We start from the raw sequence: 12,866 nt of genomic DNA, 5'->3' as shown, positions 1-12,866 counted from the left end.
ATCCTTCCACTCCATGTCAGTTCTCATCCTACCATCCTACCGCTCCATGTCATTTCTCATCCTACCATCCTACCACTCCATGTCATTTCTCATCCTACCATCCTACCCCTCCATGTCATTTCTCATCCTACCATCCTACCCCTCCATGTCATTTCTCATCCTACCATTCTACCCCTCCATGTCATTTCTCATCCTACCACTCCATGTCATTTCTCATCCTACCATCCTACCATCCATGTCATTTCTCATCCTACCCCTCCATGTAATTTCTTATCCTACCATCCTACCCCTCCATGTCATTTCTCATCCTACCAATCCATGTCATTTCTCATTCTACCACTCCATGTCATTTCTCATCCTACCACTCCATGTCATTTCTCATCCTACCACTCCATGTCATTTCTCATCCTACCATTCCATGTAATTTCTCATCCTACCCCGCCATGTCATTTCTCATCCTACCATCCTACCACTCCATGTAATTTCTCATCCTACCCCTCCATGTCATTTCTCAACCTACCATCCTACACCTCCATGTCATTTCTCAACCTACCATCCTACACCTCCATGTCATTTCTCATCCTACCCCTCCATGTCATTTCTCATCCTACCACTCCATGTCATTTCTCATCCTACCACTCCATGTCATTTCTCATCCTACCCCTCCATGTCATTTCTCATCCTACCACTCCATGTAATTTCTCATCCTAACGCTCCATGTCATTTCTCATCCTACCACTCCATGTAATTTCTCATCCTACCACTACATGTCATTTCTCATCCTACCACTCCATGTCATTTCTCATCCTACCATCCTACCACTCCATGTAATTTCTCATCCTACCACCCCATGTCATTTCTCATCCTACCACTCCATGTCATTTCTCATCCTACCACTACATGTCATTTCTCATCCTACCACTCCATGTCATTTCTCATCCTACCACTCCATGTCATTTCTCATCCTACCATCCTACCACTCCATGTCATTTCTCATCCTACCACTCCATGTAATTTCTCATCCTACCACTCCATGTCATTTCTCATTCTACCACTCCATGTCATTTCTCATCCTACCACTCCATGTCATTTCTCATCCTACCCCTCCATGTCATTTCTCATCCTACCCCTCCATGTAATTTCTCATTCTACCATCCTACCACTCCATGTAATTTCTCATCCTACCATCCTACCACTCCATGTCATTTCTCATCCTACCACTCCATGTAATTTCTCATCCTACCACTCCATGTCATTTCTCATTCTACCATCCTACCACTCCATGTAATTTCTCATCCTACCATCCTACCACTCCATGTCATTTCTCATCCTACCCCTCCATGTCATTTCTCATCCTACCACTCCATGTCATTTCTCATCCTACCACTCCATGTCATTTCTCATCCTACCCCTCCATGTCATTTCTCATCCTACCACTCCATGTAATTTCTCATCCTAACGCTCCATGTCATTTCTCATCCTACCACTCCATGTAATTTCTCATCCTACCACTACATGTCATTTCTCATCCTACCACTCCATGTCATTTCTCATCCTACCATCCTACCACTCCATGTAATTTCTCATCCTACCACCCCATGTCATTTCTCATCCTACCACTCCATGTCATTTCTCATCCTACCACTACATGTCATTTCTCATCCTACCACTCCATGTCATTTCTCATCCTACCACTCCATGTCATTTCTCATCCTACCATCCTACCACTCCATGTCATTTCTCATCCTACCACTCCATGTCATTTCTCATCCTACCACTCCATGTCATTTCTCATCCTACCACTCCATGTCATTTCTCATCCTACCATCCTACCACTACATGTAATTTCTCATCCTACCACTCCATGTAATTTCTCATCCTACCACTACATGTAATTTCTCATCCTACCACTCCATGTCATTTCTCATCCTACCATCCTACCACTCCATGTAATGTCTCATCCTACCATCCTACCACTCCATGTAATTTCTCATCCTACCGCTCCATGTCATTTCTCATCCTTCCACTCCATGTCAGTTCTCATCCTACCATCCTACCCCTCCATGTCAGTTACCATCCTACCCCTCCATGTCATTTCTCATCCTACCATCCTACCGCTCCATGTCATTTCTCATCCTACCCCTCCATGTCAGTTACCATCCTACCCCTCCATGTCATTTCTCATCCTACCATCCTACCGCTCCATGTCATTTCTCATCCTTCCACTCCATGTCAGTTCTCATCCTACCATCCTACCGCTCCATGTCATTTCTCATCCTACCATCCTACCACTCCATGTCATTTCTCATCCTACCATCCTACCCCTCCATGTCATTTCTCATCCTACCATCCTACCCCTCCATGTCATTTCTCATCCTACCATTCTACCCCTCCATGTCATTTCTCATCCTACCACTCCATGTCATTTCTCATCCTACCATCCTACCATCCATGTCATTTCTCATCCTACCCCTCCATGTAATTTCTTATCCTACCATCCTACCCCTCCATGTCATTTCTCATCCTACCAATCCATGTCATTTCTCATTCTACCACTCCATGTCATTTCTCATCCTACCACTCCATGTCATTTCTCATCCTACCACTCCATGTCATTTCTCATCCTACCATTCCATGTAATTTCTCATCCTACCCCGCCATGTCATTTCTCATCCTACCATCCTACCACTCCATGTAATTTCTCATCCTACCCCTCCATGTCATTTCTCAACCTACCATCCTACACCTCCATGTCATTTCTCAACCTACCATCCTACACCTCCATGTCATTTCTCATCCTACCCCTCCATGTCATTTCTCATCCTACCACTCCATGTCATTTCTCATCCTACCACTCCATGTCATTTCTCATCCTACCACTACATGTCATTTCTCATCCTACCACTCCATGTCATTTCTCATCCTACCCCTCCATGTCATTTCTCATTCTACCATCCTACCACTCCATGTAATTTCTCATCCTACCATCCTACCACTCCATGTCATTTCTCATCCTACCACTCCATGTAATTTCTCATCCTACCACTCCATGTCATTTCTCATTCTACCACTCCATGTCATTTCTCATCCTACCGCTCCATGTCATTTCTCATCCTACCCCTCCATGTCAGTTACCATCCTACCCCTCCATGTCATTTCTCATCCTACCATCCTACCGCTCCATGTCATTTCTCATCCTTCCACTCCATGTCAGTTCTCATCCTACCATCCTACCGCTCCATGTCATTTCTCATCCTACCATCCTACCACTCCATGTCATTTCTCATCCTACCATCCTACCCCTCCATGTCATTTCTCATCCTACCATCCTACCCCTCCATGTCATTTCTCATCCTACCATTCTACCCCTCCATGTCATTTCTCATCCTACCACTCCATGTCATTTCTCATCCTACCATCCTACCATCCATGTCATTTCTCATCCTACCCCTCCATGTAATTTCTTATCCTACCATCCTACCCCTCCATGTCATTTCTCATCCTACCAATCCATGTCATTTCTCATTCTACCACTCCATGTCATTTCTCATCCTACCACTCCATGTCATTTCTCATCCTACCACTCCATGTCATTTCTCATCCTACCATTCCATGTAATTTCTCATCCTACCCCGCCATGTCATTTCTCATCCTACCATCCTACCACTCCATGTAATTTCTCATCCTACCCCTCCATGTCATTTCTCAACCTACCATCCTACACCTCCATGTCATTTCTCAACCTACCATCCTACACCTCCATGTCATTTCTCATCCTACCCCTCCATGTCATTTCTCATCCTACCACTCCATGTCATTTCTCATCCTACCACTCCATGTCATTTCTCATCCTACCACTACATGTCATTTCTCATCCTACCACTCCATGTCATTTCTCATCCTACCCCTCCATGTCATTTCTCATTCTACCATCCTACCACTCCATGTAATTTCTCATCCTACCATCCTACCACTCCATGTCATTTCTCATCCTACCACTCCATGTAATTTCTCATCCTACCACTCCATGTCATTTCTCATTCTACCACTCCATGTCATTTCTCATCCTACCACTCCATGTCATTTCTCATCCTACCCCTCCATGTCATTTCTCATCCTACCCCTCCATGTAATTTCTCATTCTACCATCCTACCACTCCATGTAATTTCTCATCCTACCATCCTACCACTCCATGTCATTTCTCATCCTACCACTCCATGTAATTTCTCATCCTACCACTCCATGTCATTTCTCATTCTACCATCCTACCACTCCATGTAATTTCTCATCCTACCATCCTACCACTCCATGTCATTTCTCATCCTACCCCTCCATGTCATTTCTCATCCTACCACTCCATGTCATTTCTCATCCTACCACTCCATGTCATTTCTCATCCTACCCCTCCATGTCATTTCTCATCCTACCACTCCATGTAATTTCTCATCCTAACGCTCCATGTCATTTCTCATCCTACCACTCCATGTAATTTCTCATCCTACCACTACATGTCATTTCTCATCCTACCACTCCATGTCATTTCTCATCCTACCATCCTACCACTCCATGTAATTTCTCATCCTACCACCCCATGTCATTTCTCATCCTACCACTCCATGTCATTTCTCATCCTACCACTACATGTCATTTCTCATCCTACCACTCCATGTCATTTCTCATCCTACCATCCTACCACTCCATGTCATTTCTCATCCTACCACTCCATGTCATTTCTCATCCTACCATCCTACCACTCCATGTCATTTCTCATCCTACCACTCCATGTCATTTCTCATCCTACCACTCCATGTCATTTCTCATCCTACCACTCCATGTCATTTCTCATCCTACCATCCTACCACTACATGTAATTTCTCATCCTACCACTCCATGTAATTTCTCATCCTACCACTACATGTAATTTCTCATCCTACCACTCCATGTCATTTCTCATCCTACCATCCTACCACTCCATGTAATGTCTCATCCTACCATCCTACCACTCCATGTAATTTCTCATCCTACCCCTCCATGTAATTTCTCATCCTACCATCCTACCACTCCATGTCATTTCTCATCCTACCACTCCATGTCATTTCTCATCCTACCACTCCATGTCATTTCTCATCCTACCACTCCATGTCATTTCTCATCCTACCATCCTACCACTACATGTAATTTCTCATCCTACCACTCCATGTAATTTCTCATCCTACCACTACATGTAATTTCTCATCCTACCACTCCATGTCATTTCTCATCCTACCATCCTACCACTCCATGTAATTTCTCATCCTACCATCCTACCCCTCCATGTAATTTCTCATCCTACCACTACATGTAATTTCTCATCCTACCACTCCATGTCATTTCTCATCCTACCATCCTACCACTCCATGTCATTTCTCATCCTACCATTCCATGTCATTTCTCATCCTACCATCCTACCACTCCATGTAATTTCTCATCCTACCATCCTACCACTACATGTCATTTCTCATCCTACTGCTCCATGTAATTTCTCATCCTACCACTACATGTCATTTCTCATCCTACCATCCTACCACTCCATGTAATTTCTCATCCTACCATCCTACCACTCCATGTAATTTCTCATCCTACCCCTCCATGTAATTTCTCATCCTACCACTACATGTAATTTCTCATCCTACCACTCCATGTCATTTCTCATCCTACCACTACATGTAATTTCTCATCCTACCACTCCATGTCATTTCTCATCCTACCATCCTACCACTCCATGTAATTTCTCATCCTACCATCCTACCACTACATGTCATTTCTCATCCTACTGCTCCATGTAATTTCTCATCCTACCACTACATGTCATTTCTCATCCTACCATCCTACCACTCCATGTAATTTCTCATCCTACCATCCTACCACTCCATGTAATTTCTCATCCTACCCCTCCATGTAATTTCTCATCCTACCACTACATGTAATTTCTCATCCTACCACTCCATGTCATTTCTCATCCTACCATCCTACCTGAAAGACACTATGGGGTTGTCCACTGAAAGTTGGCTAGCAACAACAACTGGGACCTAAAAGACTCCCAACATGAGCGCCCAGAAGGTGTACCTTGTAATAGTTGAGGACGGGTAGAGAGGAGGTCAGAGGAGAGAGCGGGGGTCAGAGGAGAGAGCGGGGGTCAGAGGAGAGAGAGGGGGTCAGAGGAGAGAGCGGGGGTCAGAGGAGAGAGAGGAGGACAGAGCGGGGGTCAGAGGAGAGAGCGGGGGTCAGAGGAGAGAGCGGGGGTCAGAGGAGAGAGAGGAGGACAGAGGAGAGGTATACCTTGTAACAGGTAGAGCGGGGGTCAGAGGAGAGAGCGGGGGTCAGAGGAGAGAGCGGGGGTCAGAGGAGAGAGCGGGGGTCAGAGGAGAGGTATACCTTGTAATAGTTGAGGACAGGTAGAGCTGGGGTCAGAGGTTCGTGGAGGATCCGTAGCGCCAGAGCCTGAGTTACCAACAGCAACAGGGCCTGGTCTGGATACACCTAGATAAACACACACAAGTTACCAACAGCAACAGGGCCTGGTCTGGATACACCTAGATAAACACACACAAGTTACCAACAACAATCAATTAAAGAAATACACATGAATTATACTCAGGGATGCAAACTGGCGAGGCCCCCGAAAGGTGACACCCCTACAGGGGAAAATGCATGTTTTAACTAATTAAGAAACAGAATATGACCTACATGTTCAGTCTCTGTGTGTTAAATAAAAAGTGGATTATGTGAAACTAACTCACAGCTACATTTTTTTACAGAAAGCATTCTAATATCTAGACTTTACTTCAAATGGGAGCGCTTGTTACCATGACAGCCTTTATAATAGAACGCTTGTTACCATGACAGCCTTTATAATAGAGCGCTTGTTACCATGACAGCCTTTATAATAGAACGCTTGTTACCATGACAGCCTTTATAATAGAACGTTTGTTACCACGACAGCCTTTATAATAGAACGCTTGTTACCATGACAGCCTTTATAATAGAACGCTTGTTACCATGACAGCCTTTATAATAGAGCGCTTGTTACCATGACAGCCTTTATAATAGAACGCTTGTTACCATGACAGCCTTTATAATAGAACGTTTGTTACCACGACAGCCTTTATAATAGAACGCTTGTTACCATGACAGCCTTTATAATAGAACGCTTGTTACCATGACAGCCTTTATAATAGAGCGCTTGTTACCATGACAGCCTTTATAATAGAACGCTTGTTACCATGACAGCCTTTATAATAGAACGTTTGTTACCACGACAGCCTTTATAATAGAACGCTTGTTACCATGACAGCCTTTATAATAGAACGCTTGTTACCATGACAGCCTTTATAATAGAACGTTTGTTACCATGACAGCCTTTATAATAGAACGCTTGTTACCATGACAGCCTTTATAATAGAACGCTTGTTACCATGACAGCCTTTATAATAGAACGCTTGTTACCATGACAGCCTTTATAATAGAACACTTGTTACCATGACAGCCTATATAATAGAACGCTTGTTACCATGACAGCCTTTATAATAGAATGTTTGTTACCATGACAGCCTTTATAATAGAACGCTTGTTACCATGACAGCCTTTATAATAGAACGTTTGTTACCACGACAGCCTTTATAATAGAGCGCTTGTTACCACGACAGCCTTTATAATAGAACGCTTGTTACCATGACAGCCTTTATAATAGAACGCTTGTTACCACGACAGCCTTTATAATAGAGCGCTTGTTACCACGACAGCCTTTATAATAGAACGCTTGTTACCATGACAGCCTTTATAATAGAACGCTTGTTACCATGACAGCCTTTATAATAGAACGTTTGTTACCACGACAGCCTTTATAATAGAACGCTTGTTACCACGACAGCCTTTATAATAGAGCGCTTGTTACCACGACAGCCTTTATAATAGAACGCTTGTTACCACGACAGCCTTTATAATAGAGCGCTTGTTACCACGACAGCCTTTATAATAGAACGCTTGTTACCATGACAGCCTTTATAATAGAACGCTTGTTACCATGACAGCCTTTATAATAGAACGTTTGTTACCACGACAGCCTTTATAATAGAACGCTTGTTACCATGACAGCCTTTATAATATAACGTTTGTTACCACAACAGCCTTTATAATAGAACGTTTGTTACCACGACAGCCTTTATAATAGAACGCTTGTTACCATGACAGCCTTTATAATATAACGTTTGTTACCACAACAGCCTTTATAATAGAAAGTTTGTTACCACGACAGCCTTTATAATAGAACGCTTGTTACCACGACAGCCTTTATAATAGAAAGTTTGTTACCACGACAGCCTTTATAATAGAACGCTTGTTACCACGACAGCCTTTATAATAGAACGTTTGTTACCATGACAGCCTTTATAATAGAGCGCTTGTTACCACGACAGCCTTTATAATAGAACGCTTGTTACCACGACAGCCTTTATAATAGAACGTTTGTTACCATGACAGCCTTTATAATAGAACGCTTGTTACCATGACAGCCTTTATAATAGAACGCTTGTTACCATGACAGCCTTTATAATAGAGCGCTTGTTACCATGACAGCCTTTATAATAGAACGCTTGTTACCACGACAGCCTTTATAATAGAGCGCTTGTTACCACGACAGCCTTTATAATAGAACGCTTGTTACCATGACAGCCTTTATAATAGAACGCTTGTTACCATGACAGCCTTTATAATAGAACGTTTGTTACCATGACAGCCTTTATAATAGAACGCTTGTTACCACAACAGCCTTTATAATAGAACGTTTGTTACCATGACAGCCTTTATAATAGAACGCGTGTTACAATGACAGCCTTTATAATAGAACGCTTGTTACCATGACAGCCTTTATAATAGAACGTTTGTTACCATGACAGCCTTTATAATAGAACGCTTGTTACCATGACAGCCTTTATAATAGAACGTTTGTTACCATGACAGCCTTTATAATAGAACGCGTGTTACCATGACAGCCTTCATAATAGAACGCTTGTTACCATGACAGCCTTTATAATAGAGCGCTTGTTACCATGACAGCCTTTATAATAGAACGTTTGTTACCATGACAGCCTTTATAATAGAACGCTTGTTACCATGTGTGAGTGTGTGTGTATAATGTGAGTGTGTGAGTGGTGTGTGTGAGTGTGTGTGTATAATGTGAGTGTGTGAGTGGTGTGTGTGAGTGTGTGTGTGGTGTGTGTGAGTGTGTGTGTATAATGTGAGTGTGTGAGTGAGTGTATAATGTGAGTGGTGTGTGTGAGTGTGTGTGTATAATGTGAGTGTGTGTGTGGTGTGTGTGAGTGTGTGTGTATAATGTGAGTGTGTGTGTGGTGTGTGTGAGTGTGTGTGTAATGTGAGTGTGTGAGTGTGTGTGTGTGAGTGTGTGAGTGTGTGTGTATAATGTGAGTGTGTGAGTGTGTGTATAATGTGAATGTGTGTGTGTGGTGTGTGCGAGTGTGTGTGTATAATGTGAGTGTGTGTGTGGTGTGTGTGAGTGTGTGTGTATAATGTGAGTGTGTGAGTGTGTGTGTGGTGTGTGTGAGTGTGTGTGTATAATGTGAGTGTGTGAGTGTGTGTGTATAATGTGAGTGTGTGTGTGTGTGGTGTGTGTGAGTGTGTGTGTATAATGTGAGTGTGTGTGTGGCGTGTGTGAGTGTGTGTGTATAATGTGAGTGTGTGTGTGGTGTGTGTGAGTGTGTGTGTATAATGTGAGTGTGTGTGTGGTGTGTGTGAGTATAATGTGAGTGTGTGTGTGTGTGGTGTGTGTGTATAATGTGAGTGTGTGTGTGTGGTGTGTGTATAATGTGAGTGTGTGTGTGTGGCGTGTGTGAGTGTGTGTGTATAATGTGAGTGTGTGTGGTGTGTGTGAGTGTGTGTGTGTATAATGTGAGTGCGTGTGTGTGTGGTGTGTGTGAGTGTGTGTGTGTATAATGTGAGTGTGTGTGTGTGGTGTGTGAGTGTGTGTGTATTATGTGAGTGTGTGTGTGTGGTGTGTGTGTATAATGTGAGTGTGTGTGTGTGTGGTGTGTGTGAGTGTGTGTGTATAATGTGAGTGTGTGTGTGTGTGTGGTGTGTGTGTATAATGTGAGTGTGTGTGTGAGTGTGTGTGTATAATGTGAGTGTGTGTGTGGTGTGTGTGAGTGTGTGTGTATAATGTGAGTGTGTGTGAGTGTGTGTGTGGTGTGTGTGAGTGTGTGTGTATAATGTGAGTGTGTGTGTGGTGTGTGTGAGTGTGTGTGTATAATGTGAGTGTGTGTGTGTGGTGTGTGTGAGTGTGTGTGTGGTGTGAGTGTGTGTGTGGTGTGTGTGTGTGTATATAATGTGAGTGTGTGTCTGGTGTGAGTGTGTGTACAATGTGAGTGTGTGTGTGGTGTGTGTGTGTGTATAATGTGAGTGTGTGTGTGGTGTGTGTGTGTGTGAGTGTGTATAATGTGTGTGTGTGTGTGTGTGTGTGTGTATAATGTGAGTGTGTGTGTTTGGTGTGTGTGAGTGTGTGTGTGGTGTGAGTGTGTGTCTGGTGTGAGTGTGTGAGTGTGTATAATGTGAGTGTGTGTGTGTGTGTACAATGTGAGTGTGTGTGTGGTGTGTGTGAGTGTGTGTGTGGTGTGAGTGTGTGTGTGTGGTGTGTGTGTGTGTATATAATGTGAGTGTGTGTCTGGTGTGAGTGTGTGTGTGTGTTTGTACAATGTGAGTGTGTGTGTGTGGTGTGCACACCATCAGGAAGGTCCGTGGGATCTGGATGAGGTGTCCCAGAGATCCCTGGTTCAGCAGGATCTCCATGGTAACGTTTCTCGCCTCCTACAAAACACACAATGCTGAAACAACAACAACAGCAACAGCCCAGAGAAAGACAAGCGTGTGTGTGTGTGTGTGTGTACCGTCAGAAAGGCAGTGTCAGGAGGACCAGCAGGAGAATTGAGCACGTGGAGAAAGTATGCCCAACTCTGAGACTGAAACACAGATACACACATTATGTCCACACAGGTCGAATGACTGCCCATTTCTGAGTTTCAGAGGTCTGAGTTTCAGGGGTCTGAGTTTCAGAGGTCTGAGTTTCAGGGGTCGGAGTTTCAGCGGTCTGAGTTTCAGAGGTCTGAGTTTCAGGGGTCGGAGTTTCAGCGGTCTGAGTTTCAGAGGTCTGAGTTTCAGGGGTCTGAGTTACAGAGGTCTGAGTTTCAGAGGTCTGAGTTTCAGCGCTCTGAGTTACAGAGGTCTGAGTTACAGAGGTCTGAGTTTCAGAGGTCTGAGTTACAGAGGTCTGAGTTACAGCGCTCTGAGTTTCAGCGCTCTGAGTTTCAGCGCTCTGAGTTACAGCGCTCTGAGTTACAGAGGTCTGAGTTACAGAGGTCTGAGTTTCAGCGGTCTGAGTTTCAGCGGTCTGAGTTTCAGAGGTCTGAGTTACAGAGGTCTGAGTTTCAGCGCTCTGAGTTTCAGAGGTCTGAGTTTCAGAGGTCTGAGTTTCAGGGGTCGGAGTTTCAGCGGTCTGAGTTTCAGAGGTCTGAGTTTCAGGGGTCTGAGTTACAGAGGTCTGAGTTTCAGAGGTCTGAGTTTCAGCGCTCTGAGTTACAGAGGTCTGAGTTACAGAGGTCTGAGTTTCAGCGCTCTGAGTTACAGAGGTCTGAGTTACAGCGCTCTGAGTTTCAGCGCTCTGAGTTTCAGCGCTCTGAGTTACAGAGGTCTGAGTTACAGAGGTCTGAGTTTCAGCGGTCTGAGTTTCAGAGGTCTGAGTTACAGAGGTCTGAGTTTCAGCGCTCTGAGTTTCAGCGCTCTGAGTTTCAGCGCTCTGAGTTTCAGCGCTCTGAGTGTCAGAGGTCTGAGTGTCAGCGCTCTGAGTGTCAGCGCTCTGAGTGTCAGCGCTCTGAGTGTCAGCGCTCTGATTTACAGAGGTCTGAGTTTCAGCGCTCTGAGTTTCAGCGCTCTAAGTTACAGAGGTCTGAGTTTCAGAGGTCTGAAGTTCTAGACTCAAGGTTGTGAGACTCACGTCCTTGTAGACAGCCATGTTGCTCTTCAGAACCCTCAGGCCAAACTTCACCACCTCGACCTGCCTGGGAACCACAGCACCTAGAAGAAGAAGAGAGAGAGGAGGAGAGAGGGAGGAGGACAGGAAAAGAGAGGGGATAGAGGGAGGATGACAGGACCAGAGAGGGGAGGAGAGATGGAGGAGGACAGGAACAGAGAGAAGAGGGAGGGAGGAGGACAAGACAAGAGAGGAGAAGGAGGGAGGAGGACAGGAACAGAGAGGGGAGGAGAGGGAGGAGGACAGGACAAGAGAGAGGAGAGATGGAGGAGGACAAGAGAGAGGGGAGAGGGAGGAGGACAGGAACAGAGAGATGAGAGATGGAGGAGGACAGGACAAGACAGAGGAGAGAGGGAGGAGGACAGGAACAGAGAGGGGAGGAGAGGAGAGAGGGAGGAGGACAAGAGAGAGGAGAGAGGGAGGAGGACAGGACAAGACAGAGGAGAGAGGGAGGAGGACAGGAACAGAGAGAGGAGAGATGGAGGAGGACAGGAACAGAGAGAGGAGAGATGGAGGAGGACAAGACAAGAGAGGGGAGGAGAGAGGGGGGAGGACAGGAACAGAGAGAGGAGAGATGGAGGAGGACAGGACAAGACAGAGGAGAGATGGAGGAGGACAGGACAAGACAGAGGAGAGATGGAGGAGGACAAGACAAGAGGAGAGAGGGAGGAGGACAGGAACAGAGAGAGGAGAGAGGGAGGAGGACAGGACAGAGGAGAGATGGAGGACGACAAGACAAGACAGTGGAGAGAGGGATGAGGACAGGAACAGAGAGGGGAGGAGAGGAGAGAG

At 44.9% G+C, this 12,866-nt stretch overlaps 1 protein-coding gene across 1 annotated transcript in view; it reads right to left on the bottom strand.

Moving 5' to 3' along the window:
- The window catches only part of LOC139424168 (uncharacterized), a 65,817-nt gene that overhangs the window by 18,346 nt on the left and 34,605 nt on the right, over positions 1-12,866 (bottom strand). The window contains exons 13-16 of the mRNA XM_071175851.1: positions 12,039-12,118; positions 10,936-11,007; positions 10,772-10,855; positions 6,416-6,520 (exon numbers count right to left, since the gene is read on the bottom strand). Of these exons, the coding sequence (XP_071031952.1) occupies positions 6,416-6,520; positions 10,772-10,855; positions 10,936-11,007; positions 12,039-12,118 (341 nt within the window). The remainder of the gene's footprint in view (positions 1-6,415; positions 6,521-10,771; positions 10,856-10,935; positions 11,008-12,038; positions 12,119-12,866) is intronic.

Source organism: Oncorhynchus clarkii, chromosome 13, assembly GCF_045791955.1.
Source record: "Oncorhynchus clarkii lewisi isolate Uvic-CL-2024 chromosome 13, UVic_Ocla_1.0, whole genome shotgun sequence".
Lineage (NCBI taxonomy): Eukaryota > Metazoa > Chordata > Actinopteri > Salmoniformes > Salmonidae > Oncorhynchus > Oncorhynchus clarkii.
This window is presented reverse-complemented; position numbering and strand designations above follow the sequence as displayed.